This window comes from Accipiter gentilis, chromosome 22 (genome assembly GCF_929443795.1).
Source record: "Accipiter gentilis chromosome 22, bAccGen1.1, whole genome shotgun sequence".
Classification (NCBI taxonomy): Eukaryota; Metazoa; Chordata; class Aves; order Accipitriformes; family Accipitridae; genus Astur; species Astur gentilis.
This window is the reverse complement of record NC_064901.1, coordinates 14765567-14778304: the sequence shown is the minus strand read 5'-3', so window position 1 is coordinate 14778304 and position 12738 is coordinate 14765567. Positions and strand designations below refer to the sequence as shown.

Sequence of the window (12738 nt, the reverse complement as noted above, 5' to 3'; positions counted from 1 at the left end):
TCAGAAGCAAAAATACAGATATCGGGCACTACTCGATGTTCAGGCTCTCTCTTCATTGGCTAAGGCAACATGTTAGAGATCTTCTGGCTAGTACTAGAAACCATCTCTTCAAACGTGCATTATCAGCTCCCAAACTGGCCCATCCAACTCAGTAGGGAGCTGCTCTACTGTTAGGGACTACTGAATTTCATAAGGATAAGCTGGGCTCTGTGAAACTGTTTTAATCCATCAGTTTCAAGCACTACTATGCTGTTTGCCAGGTTCTTAGCATAAAAGTAACTTTATCAACAAATAAACTTTAAGCAGAAGCAAAGAGGAAATGTATTGATACAATCCAGCTATGAAACAATTATTAGAGCTAGAAAAAAACATACAGAAGTTACAGCAAACTGCTTATATTCATCTGTAGTTTAGGTTAGATTTAGAGCAGTTGCTAAATGGGACTGAGCTTAGCTCCTTCTGCCTAGCTGTAGGAATACTTATGTCTCTTTAGGTGGAGTGGATACGGCTGTTTCTTGACCAGTTAAATAGATAGGCTTTCCCTGTTTCATACAGCAAACAAGACACTAGAATGTTTACACTGCATAATGCCTATGGTCTAGATTTCCACTAAATCTTCGTTCCAGGTATTGTTTTTCATGAAAGGTGACCATAGAGTGTGTATCCAATCTCTAAGAGAGGAAGAAAAGTGGGGCACAGTTCTAGGTTAGAAGATGCAGGACTCGGGATCATTTGGAAGCCAGACACAACAACTTCTTGAAGCAAGATTCCCTATTTGAAAATTGTTCAAATGCATTACCGGGGAGGTGAGCAATGTATTGCTACAGTGAAAAGCCAGAGCTCCTGACTTCCATGTTGCTTGCAGGGATTTAACTGGAGGTTTAATCAGGTACTGAGCTCCTGAAGCCATGTTGAATGGAATTAGTTTCCCCTGCAAAGTGATAGCACAGTTATAAATCCGTATAAATCCTTAAATTTCAGAACTTATTCAGTACACGCATTCTTAACATTTTAGCAAAAGGTGTAACTGACTGTTCCTGCCTGGCTTTAGAGACACTTACATCCTTTTGGTGCTGTTCAGTGGAGCACTCTCTTCAGTAGACAGTAAACTGATATTAGTAACTGTCCAATACTGTATTGAACTATCAGCAAATCTGAGCCTGCTTTGAATCTCTGTCGAGTCTCTTGATTGGCAGATAGGGTTAATACATGGAAACTTAGAATTTGTATAACCATGTAAGTTGATAAACACAATTTACATAATCCTGTGAGACTAGTGCATTACAACTATTAATACTTATCAGGACTTGACATGATAGTTACTAAACTGCTGGCATGACAGCGAGTTTGAGGGTGAACTAGCCTTGGTTTAATGGATACTATGATGGCAACAGGGTACAGAAGAGGATATTCCTATACTACATAGGAGCAGGGAATGGTCTTGCACTTCCCAGAGAGTCCATTGTCTACCTTAATTTTACAGATTCTTGGAGCTCAGGTTTGTGTTGTAGCTTTTCACTTGAGCTGTTAGTCTGTTGAGATGAACTACGGTATCTGCACAGAGATGTATCTTTGCTTGAGCAAAAGCCTGAGGGAGGAATGCTTTGTCATGGCATGGGAAACGGAAGAGGACTGGCATTTGAAGTATGTTTGTGACTTACCTCCATCTCTTCGCCCAGGAGTGAAATAGGGAAGTATGCCATCTACTGCCAGAGATCAGTAGACCGCACTGTGCAGACTGGCGAGCGGGAAGCCAAGCCTTCCCGGATGGAGATTGTGTCTATCCTGCTGAGAAATCCCTACCACCACTCACTCCCCTTCAGCATCCCAGTGCACTTCGTGAACGGAACCTACCAGGTGAGCCACCACAGCTCCCTTTCTTCTGGGCACTAGAGGACTACACCATAAACCTGCCTCCTTTGTGTGTGGGGGTTGCACCATGGTGTTTATACGTATCAGATATTAGGAGGTAGACATTATTTCTCCTCCTTGCCATTTTTTCCTAAGAAAATGAAAGGAATCCAGCCCTAGCTCTACAGGTCTTAAGAAGAAAAGGTAGCTGGGGAAAAGGGAGAGGTGTCATAAGTGTCTCGGTATGAGAAAGAATGCAGTGTGAAGGGAGACAATATGCAAGTGCTGACACTGGAGCTGGCAGTCAGTCCTGAGACACCAATCTGTAGGAAACCAGGCTTCATTAGTTGTATTACCCATCAATGTCATGTTTCTTGAAAGTTATCCTCAATTAACTCCTTTTTCATTGCAGGTTGTAGGTTTTGATGGTTCCTCAACAGTTGATGAATTCATCCAGCGACTGAACCAGGAGACAGGAATGAGGAAGCCATCCCACGTAGGATTTTCTCTGTTCACAGATGATCCTTCTGGGAGGAATTTAGAACATTGTCTGCAGGGCAACATGAAGGTATCTTTTCCCCTCTGTTACATTCAGCATACACCTCTGAAAAGCTGTTAAATGGCTAATAAATTTTTCTTAAAGCTTCAACATCAAATACACTTGGGTATTGTCTATCTAGATTAGTATTCAGAGACGAGATATTAATTCCTGCACTTGGGTCACAACAACCCCATGCAATGCTGTAGGCTTGGAGAAGAGTGACTGGAAAGCTGCCTGGCGGAAAAGGACCTGGGGGTGCTGGTCAATGGCTGAATATGAGCCAGCAGTGTGTCCAGGTGGCCAAAAAGGCCAACAGCATCCTGGCCTATATCAGAAATAGTGTGGTCAGCAGGACTAGGGAAATGATTATCCCCCTGTACTCAGCTCTGTTGAGGCCGCACCTTGAATACTGTGTTCAGTTTTGGGCCCCTCACTACAAGAAGAATGTTCAGGTGCTGGAGCATGTCCAAAGAAGAGCAACAAAGCTAGTGAAAGGTCTAGAGCACAAGTCTTATGAGGAGCAGCTGAGGGAACTGGGGTTGTTTAGCCTGGAGAAAAGGAGGCTCAGGGGAGACCGTATCACTCTCTACAACTACCTGAAGGGAGGTTGTAGCGAGGTGGGTGTTGGTCTCTTCTCCCAAGTAACAAGCGATAGGATGAGAGGAAACTGACTCAAATTGCACCAGGGGAGGTTTAGATTGGATATTGGGAAAAATTCCTTCACCAAAAGAGTTGTCAAGCACTAGAACAGGCTGCCCAGGGAAGTGGTGGAGTCGCCATCCCTGGAGGTATTTAAAAGATGTGTAGATGTGGCACTTACGGACATGGTTTAGTGGTGGATTTGGCAGTGCTAGGTTAATGGTTGGACTCCATGATCTTAAAGGTCTTTTCCAACCTAAATGATTCTATTATTCTCTGATTAGCTCAGTCTACTCTGAGATACTAGTTAAGACAAAGCACATTCTGTTTTAGTAGGTGATAAATTGGTCAATTTTTAAAGTCTTTAACTCAGATTTTAGCGTATATTACATTCTAATTTATCTTGACTACAAAATTAAAACATGACTGAGCTAGCTAGCATGATCAGATATCACAACTAACATCAAATGTGACAGTCCTAATTGAGACAAATTTATACTAGGCTGTGAGTCTCTTGGCATGTCTATATAAATCCCGTCTATCGGATTATGAAGCACCTCTCCTTGCTATCTCCAGATAACTTAGGCTTTCATTGTTGATGAGTGTACTTGGGGGAGAAAGCTCTACTGAGTATGCCTTCATTTTAAAAAGAGAGGAGTGCCTCAGATCAAGGGAAAAGGAAAGCAGATAAAGTATTAACATCTGTGTCTTTCATATGGAGATTTTTACCCATGCTGCAGCTGGATGACTGCCTTAAATGAGCAGGCTAGCAGTCATGAATGAGACACATCAGATTTTGGTACAAATCTGGGAGAATAATTTCTTGTACAGCATTCATAGAGGAATAGTGGTAGTGGCAACTTTGAAGAGGCCCTGGTACCTGTAAGGAACATAAATGTTCAGTTTTACACAGCATAAAATTTCACATTGGGCAACAGAGGGAGAAGACACCAATAACTTTAAATTAGACGGTTTGAAGAGGAAACTACCACAGACAGTGCCAAATTACATACTTTGCTTTCATGGCCTGGTACAGATCAGATAATCTGGAGCTTTGCTGGTAATTGAACCACCGTTTGGAGAGATGAGATATTAAACGAAGGAGCTTGAGACAATCAAAGGCATCACTTTTACTGGTTATTAAATGGTTATTATTCACTTGTTAAGGCAACCTCAATAGCTTCTTAAGAGAGGATTAGGATATCTGATTATGTATTTCATGTGGCTTCTTATGTTCACATTCCTTTTTATTGAGATGCTATCAAAAGAGAAGCAGGGGCCTTTATTAGACCACTTGTAAAAGGACTGGAATAACCAAGAGGAGCTGAGTGGAACCAGAGAAATTAACCATGCTATTACTAAAAATATGTCTGAGTTACAAAGTTGGAATCTAGGACCAAACATTCCCAAAGTTTGGACATTCACATCCAAGAGTTTGGTTTAGCCATGCATGTAGATAGCTGCTATTCAGAGAATATGTTAGTGCTTTAGTTTGGCTCAGGAGGGCATTTCTGAAGCAAACCTACCAATCGTTCCTATTAACTATGCTTTGATTCACATTAAGGAGAAACCTTAGAGAGCATGAAATGGATTCTTTTTACATGAAACATGAACTGGAAGATGTGTTCCAACGTAGTAGTGGGCTTTCAGGCTATTCGATTAGAGTAAAGCTTAGTCCAAAGGAAAACCCTTTGAAACTCATACAGTGTGGGCATAGAGTCTTAGGAACAGGTGTTTCACTGTGCAGATCTGCTCTTCCTGGGCTTTGCTACTTGCTAACATAGACATAGCCAAAGAATTGCTACTAGACCACAATGTGCTTACAAATGTCCCCCTGCAGATTAGAGCTCGAGTTTTCAGTTGGAACGCTGTAATTTTTACATACTGTGTAATAGAAAAAGGAATTGTTTTGTTGCTTTTGGCTGTGTTTATGCTGATCCAGTCTGTTTCTTTATCTTCTGTGTTCCACACTACTTTTTTTCACTTATTTTCCTGTGAAGACTTGACTATACATTTCACCTTAGTTTGTCTCTCCTCTCTCTATGATATTTTTTAAAGATCTGTGATGTCATTTCTAAGTGGGAACAAGCCTTAAAAGAACTGCATCCTGGGAAATATGAAGGTGGCACAAGAATTGTGAAGTTGACCTATAAGAACAGGTACTGTGCTTTGTTGGTTGGCCTAACTACTGCTGTTAATTTAACATTTCTAGACTATGTATATCTCTGTAGCTGTCCAGTAATTTATAGTACTGTTAGTGCCAAAACTATTTTAGCTGAGATGCGTTCAAATCCTACACGAGATGTGATGACTTTTGTGTGTAAAAGAGAGTATATGGCCTAGAGGTAAAACCCAAAACACTTTGCAATAGCAGAATAGACTTAAAATTAATTAAGAACTAGCTGTAGCACAATAAGACATACTTGGCACAATTTCATTTGCCTAGATCCTAAAACATAATTAAATAATGCATGTTAGGTGAGAGGAAGAGAGACCTGAGGGAAAAAATCACCAGTGAAAATGAGTATGCTGAAACTTGCAATTAAGTGAAGAATCAAAAGATGAAAAAGATACAAGAACAATGTTCTAAATAGCATGAGCTGTAGAAGAGACATGTAGTAGCAGTGCCCAGACTTTATAAAGAAATGTTAAAAGTTAGATGAGGAGAGATGGTAGAGAAAGAAAGTATGAGAGAAAGATCTAAACCAAAAATTGGAACAAGTTCATAATTTATAATACAGACAGGAATTCTGAATTACAGTGAATAGAGAGCTGTGTATGAGAACAAGGAACGGCTTTCTGCATGTGAATTCTCTTTGCAGACGAAACAAAGGCACCCCAAAACTGAAAAGAGACAAAGTTCTGTATTGAACGTATGAAGATTTTGTTGACTGTAATGGTGGAAACAGATTTCTGTCAACTTTGTTAGTTGGTATAACAGAGGTGAAAGCAGAAGTTAGCGCTTTTGACCCAGAAGGCAGTATTTGTTTCAGGACTGAAACTTTGCAGTATTATTTTGTTGGACTGGAATGTGCCTAGACTGGACAGCAAGGATGTTTTGATAAGGTCTTTCCAAGGTTGGGCTGTTCTAACATCAAGGACTCTGATAAGACATCTGTAAGGTCAATATGGTCCTAATGGCGTTGTTAATCTTACTTGACATGAAAATAAACAAACTGATCCACTGGAATGAATATCTTGTGTAGTACTGTGGAATACATAGTCATAGATGCAGCTTTAAATTAATATTTGAATTAGATGGTGTTGGCTCCAAATAGGCATGCGTGAGGAATCGTTCTGGGAAGCATTCCCCAAGTTGGTGTCTTCAACCCCCATTAGTCATCTTGCTATGCCAGGTCAAAGAAATTGCAAGTGTGAAGGGAATAAATAGTAGTAGGAAGCTTTGATTTACAAGAATGCTTCTTCAATCTTTTAAATTAAGCCTGCTGGTTTGGTCTCTTATTTCCTGCTGAAGCAAACTGAAGACTTTTTTAATAACAGTATCAGTGTAAGTGGTTAAAACAAAGCTGGCAAACATAACAAGTCTACAAGGCTGGCATGTAGAAGTTTATAAATGTAGAGCAGAGGTAGTTCTGTATTCCATGATAAGCAGAGAAGGACATATCTTAAATATTGCCTGTCTGTGCTTGATGGGGATGGATCAACACTGATTTACCTGTGTTTAATAAGGCTTCACTGTCTTGAAGAGGTTAGCTTACAGAATTCAAATGGCTTCCAAAGCTAGAAAGCATGTTTTGACCCTTCTTGCCCAACTTTTGTTCATAAGGGAAGCACCTCAGCTTCCAAGTCTCTGTCCAGTACCCCCACAACACACAAAGTTCACTTTGGAGAAGGAGGAAAAAAAAAAACCAACCCCCCAAAAAACCACTTTTACACCTTGAACTAAAGTTCCCATCTCTACTTTCAGTTCACAGTATCTTTTTACCTCCACAATCTTCTCTACTTTTTAGGCTATATTTTCGGAGCCAGGCCAAAGGTGAGACAGATCGGGAGCGGTTGCTACTGGCCTTCCAAGTCAGCAATGAAATAGCCAATGGAAGGTTTCCTGTTAATAAGGAATTAGCTCTGGAAATGGTGGCTCTGATGGCTCAGGTGAGTATGGCTATGGGCAGAAATCCTCCCTTTTGTGCTCCAGAGACTTCAGCTGTACACTAAATATCTTTGACTAAGCAGCTATCTTTTACATCAAAAGTGTTTTTTCTTATCAAACATACAGTCTGAGATGTACCATGCCAAACACACTGTACCAACATACATATGTTGTTAGAACACTTATTGCTGTAGGGAAATTTGCTATAGGAGTGTCTCTCCTTTCCTTCTGAAGAAAAATAGTCTAATGAGGCTGGACTATTCCCAGAACTGCTCCAATTAGTGCCTTAGTAGAGATATGGAAATAGTACCACTACTAGAATCCCATTAATAGTAAAAACTTTCCCTGTTGCACTGCCAATAGATTCTTACTCAGGAAGATCATCTCCGTTATTCCTCCTCCCAGGAAAAAGATCTTCCATTATACTTCCAGGCTTGCATTTAGCATTTTATCACATAAAACACACAGTATGAGTTGTCAGCATAATAAGCAGGATAATAGTTTCTTACTGAGCTGAAACTGATTGTTGCATTTGTTAAAGTAATGTGAACTGAGATGAAGAAGCTGGGGACATTGTCCAAACTATTTACAAATACACTGTTGTTTTAATTGGCCAATTGAAAATAAACCCCAAAAGCTTAGCAGTTATGTAGAAGTGTCTCCCTACAACAAGTAGCTGGCTGGGATCTTGTTTCGCTTTCTTAGATCAGTAAAGAATTCTTTGGCAGTCATGTCCTCAGTGGTTGCTCTGTTGTATACATTTACTATGGTAAATGCTGTAGACAAAATTCCCCAGCCTAATGGTGTCTTTTTGCATGACTAATAAACACAGTAGTTATTGGTATAGGAATTCAAGGAATGTTCTACTGCACTAAACCCCCCCTAGTTCTGTTGTGCTATAAACTGTAACATTGTCTTAGGTGGAATATGGGGATTTGGATCGACCAGGATCTTCAAGTCCTGGGGGAACATCACAGTCGAAAATGCAGCATCTTCTCCACCAGGTCTTAGATAAGTTCTACCCCAAACGCTACAAGCAAAATATTACTCCTGAACAGCTCAGGTAAATTGTTTGTTCTTCTATACTTTGCACTGAAAACAAATTTTACTTGCAAAACTCTGTCTCTATATTTAAGAAGTTTCAAGGAACCCTGTCAAGATTATTTGATGTAGAAACTTAAACAAAACACAAGTGTCAGGAAAAGGTTCCTTTAAAAGAAAATAGCAGTTAACTAATATAAAAAGAGCCAAATCACCAACTAATTTTCCCCTAGACAAGAAGTTTAAGCCTTTCACTTCCAAATTACGCATCTTGGTTCCAACAAACTCTAACCTAAGCCTAAGATGAATTCTGTTTCTGAATTTTTGTTTTACCCTCCCTGAAGTGTCAATTGAATCCAGATGCCTAACTTTTGCAACGAGCCATAAAGCCAGCATGTATGAGCTGCTTCAAGTCATGCAGTAATTCTGGTAGGACATATTTTGGCAGGGCTTTTTGATGTTCTGACTTGGAAATTCTGACGCACAATGCAGAGATCTCAAGTACTTAAGTACAGAATTCAGATGCTGCCATGGATCTCAGCTCTAACTGTTTTAAAGAGAGAATGGTCATCTTCCAGATCCAAAGCTACTTAGGGATGCAGTGGTGGAACTAAGATAACTACAACCTGTTGGAAGCAAATTCCATCTGTGTGTAGTAAGATAGCTGCCAAACCATCCCTAGTGAGCCAAATCAAGAGTGAGTTAATATATATTGCCACTCCATACAGAGCATACTACAGACAAGTTAAGATGAAGGTGAGAATATAATTGAATGTGAAGACAAGCTGGGCAGGATTTTACTGTAATAGCTGCCTGAGTGTTTGTAGTTACAGTTTTTTAATATATACACCAGTGAGCAATCTGTATGTCACTGGGATTCCTGGGCACTACAGTATCACTAGTAGTAAAATAATTGTGGAAGTAGAGAAAATGCTGAAATAAACTCGGGTTGTACAACCCTCCTAACTGACAGTGCTAACAGCCCTGTCTGTAGTGCTGCATAGAACAGCCCTTTTGGAATAAGAGGAACATTTATTAACTGTTACAATTTTACTCACCTTTCCTTGGAAGACATTAGTAAATGATGCTGTCTTGTGTCTTGGATTCTGAAAGGCAACTGGTTGACAGGCTGGCAACAAAGTGGATGGTGCTGCAGGGATGCTCTCCACCAGAATGCGTTCGAATTTATTTGACAGTGGCTCGGAAATGGCCTCTCTTTGGAACCAAAATATTTGCTGCTAAGGTAACTGAAGCACCTTTTTTCTGTTCTCGAGAGCAGATAAACCTATGATCTCTGGTAACACGGGTTGAAAATGCTTCTACTTCAGGAAGGGAAAAAACTGAACAATGCTTTGTTCTGAACAAACAGGTCTGTCTGTACCACCTAGGTTTAGAAAGAAGGACAAGAAGTATGTTGTAAACACTAGGGGTTGCTAGCGTTCAGTAAATAAATACTTAAGGTTCCCTGTCTGGATCAGTTGATCATAATGCAGGGTACTATCTCTCCTTACACACCTTGCCAAAGCTTTCTCAGGTGGGAATTTCCCTGGTCATCAAGGCTGCAATGATATTTTTAAAAAAACTGTTTACCACTGGGAGGGTGGAAGGGAAGAGTGCCTCATAAATCACACCTGGCAGCTGATGCTAGCTAAAAGGGGAACGGGTATTTAAGTCCTGTTCTCTGCTTGACACAGAGCTGGCTGCTCTCCTTGCCACACAAGAGGGGCAAGCACTGCTAATGTCATGTTTCAGAAGCAAAAACTAAAGTGCATATTGGGTAAGCTGCCAGCCCACAGGCATCAATGGGAGAGCAAAGAACAGCTGCAGGGTGTGCTTCTCCCAGTAGCTTGTACCATCCTTCAGCCCACCTCAGGCTAGAGCTCTGTACCTATTACCCTTGCCTAAACTAATGTCTTAGCACATAGTGGCTGTCTGAGAAGTCTTGTTTTGGCATTAACCATCTTCCCCAACCCAGCCTCCTCTATTGAAAGCTTGAGGTAGGTCTCACTGATGGTTACATGTCTCTTGCTTTGAAGTCAAAGCTGCTGTAGTTATGGAATAAAGTCTAAGGATGAAAAGGACCTCTTGAGTAAATATACAAGAAGTTTTCGAAAAGACAATTATTTCCACTGTCAGGATTAAAAGCAGAAGAGGTTACTAGTATTTAAGGTTACTGACACTGAAGAATCAGAATATAGGATAGTTCCATCCAGAGTTTAAATAACATTGATATTTCTGATGATTAATGTAATTTATAACTTTTCAATAGTTAAACAGCAAAGCCTATAGCGTTAGCCATGTAATAGCAGATTCACAGGAAAGATTCATGTCATTAGCCATAACAACACATAACTCATCTTTAACAGATAATTGATGCACATTTGTCAAAATCTGTAAGAAAGAAAATTGCACTAATGTAATGCACTAGTGTTATAGAAACCAACAGGCCTCACTGCCTGCCTGACTGATGGGAGTAGTGTAAGAACCAGAGCAGAGCAGAACTGAACTGCCATTTTGTTGCTCTGTCCTAGCATTTCCTTCAGTTTTAACTACACTGATGGAATTTAATTAATCTCAGAGCCTTCATTATCATTGCATCTCTTGTGCCACTAGTCCCAAAATTCTATGTAAATCTGAAAATATTATTGAGATTTTGGGAAAAGTCCTCTTAAAAATCAGACCAGGTCAGACCAGTAAGCCTATAGGATTCCCTCTCATTTTCACTTTATCCTTAAAACCCCAAGATTTACATCAGAAACATCTTTGTGTGGTGGTCAAGAAATACCTAAATTGATAATCGTCTTTTTCTCTAGCCTATTTTGCCTTCCTCATTGGAAGACTGTCCAGTCTGGATAGCTGTGAATGAAGATGGTATCAGCATACTGGATTATAACACTATGGTATGTTGAGGAACACTGTTTAAGAAAAATAACTTACCTCCCACAGAAAGACATTCCCCTGAGTCCACTTAAAGTCACTAAAAGTTTGTGTTTAACTTCAAATGGATCCAGAAGTTAATTTGTAGAAGTTGGAGATGAGGGAAGTCAGGACTATGTTTGAATGCTACATAAACAAAGGAAAATTACAGCTACAGTGTAAGGTAGGGTTTCATGAAATAGCTAACTGCCTCTTTGATGGGCAGCAAATGTGCTCGTGCATCTTGCAAAATCTCAGTGGTATGTGCTTTACTACCACCATCTGGGATATAACAAAGTTTGGACTATTGCTCTGAAGCGGTGAGGCATCGAGCAAGCTAGCAGAAAACTAGAAATGGAATTCTTGCTTGAGCTTTCTCTGCCAGCTGTTACCTATAGAGCCTATTACTCCTGGAGATCTGGTGTTCTTCCAGTAAGAAGCAAATATATTAGTTTAAGATGGCCATTTTTTCTTTTACAGAACTATGACTCTTTCAAACTCTCTGTTGTCTGCAGCACTTGAAGGTCTCTTATTCATACTCATCTGTGCTGACCTTTGGAGGCTGTCGAGATGACTTCATGATTGTAGTCAGTCAAATGAAAGAAAGGAGTTCTGGAAAAAACAGCACTGAAAAACTTCTTTTCACAATGGCAATTCCAAAGGTAATTACAAAATGAACAATGAGTTTCTTTTCAGCTGGCAGCATCACAGCTGGGCATTTTGTAGAAGCCCTGGGGACTGGTACTTGTGGCTGCTGCACTAACTATATACATTCAATAAATCTCGTGTAAGCTGGAACCTTTAATCAAGAGACTTACTCTACCTAATTTTTAAGGACAGACCTTCATTTCAAAACTGAACAATTCCATGTGAGAAAGCCATTTGCAAAAGTTATGCAGTCAATAGGTTCTAAAAATCAAAGGGCACTCTTACCTCTAATTGACTACAGTTAATCATTTTCTTTTTTCCCTAGATTGTTGAAGCAACACTTCTTATTGCCAGCTATATTAACTACCGTTCGACACCTTCACTCCTATCTTCTACGCAGCCCTCCCGAAGCAAAACACCTGCTAACAAGCTCTGGGAGACTGAAAGTCGGTGCTTTTTTCCTTCAGTGCCCCGAAGCACTAAGGGGCCCACCCTGCTCTGAGGGCTCATTCCAAAAGACTTCGGGGGTTTTGGGCAGGTTTTTGTTTGCTGCTTGGGCGGGGGGCAGTTGGTTTTTTTGGTTTTGTGGGGTTTTGGGGTTTTTTTGCACTGCTCTGCACTGAATTGCAGACTGCTGATTTTGTTGGTTACACGCCTTACTTTAATGCAGGCTCTGATGCCACAATAATAGACAAAGTTCCTTAGTGTGGGTAGAGGCAGTGTCCTTTCTCTTAAAAAAAAATGTTGATTTTGGGGACTGTGCAGGAGTTTCCTTTCCATGCCACACTCCATCCAAAATACCATGCCTCAGGTCATTTGCCTGCACAGTGCTCCAGTCACATCACATCTGCTCTTTCCTTGCACCCATTCTTCTTTCCATCTCCTGATCTTACTGCTTTGCTTACAAGCACATACATTGTCTGTGATCGCTCCCATTTTCAGCTTTGCACCTGCCTTCAGATCACTGCACACCCTGTGCCTGGAATCTCAG

The 12738-nt window shown here is 40.4% G+C and overlaps 1 protein-coding gene across 1 annotated transcript in view; it reads left to right on the top strand.

Annotated features, from left to right (window-relative positions):
- The window catches only part of PLEKHH1 (pleckstrin homology, MyTH4 and FERM domain containing H1), a 44801-nt gene extending 32515 nt beyond the window's left edge, over positions 1-12286 (top strand). Inside the window, exons 20-28 of the mRNA XM_049825880.1 lie at positions 1680-1857; positions 2264-2419; positions 5090-5190; positions 7003-7144; positions 8063-8205; positions 9297-9426; positions 10997-11083; positions 11615-11761; positions 12073-12286. Coding sequence (XP_049681837.1) covers positions 1680-1857; positions 2264-2419; positions 5090-5190; positions 7003-7144; positions 8063-8205; positions 9297-9426; positions 10997-11083; positions 11615-11761; positions 12073-12249 — 1261 coding nt within the window. The 3' untranslated portion in view covers positions 12250-12286. The remainder of the gene's footprint in view (positions 1-1679; positions 1858-2263; positions 2420-5089; positions 5191-7002; positions 7145-8062; positions 8206-9296; positions 9427-10996; positions 11084-11614; positions 11762-12072) is intronic.
- The last annotated feature ends 452 nt before the right edge of the window (positions 12287-12738 follow it).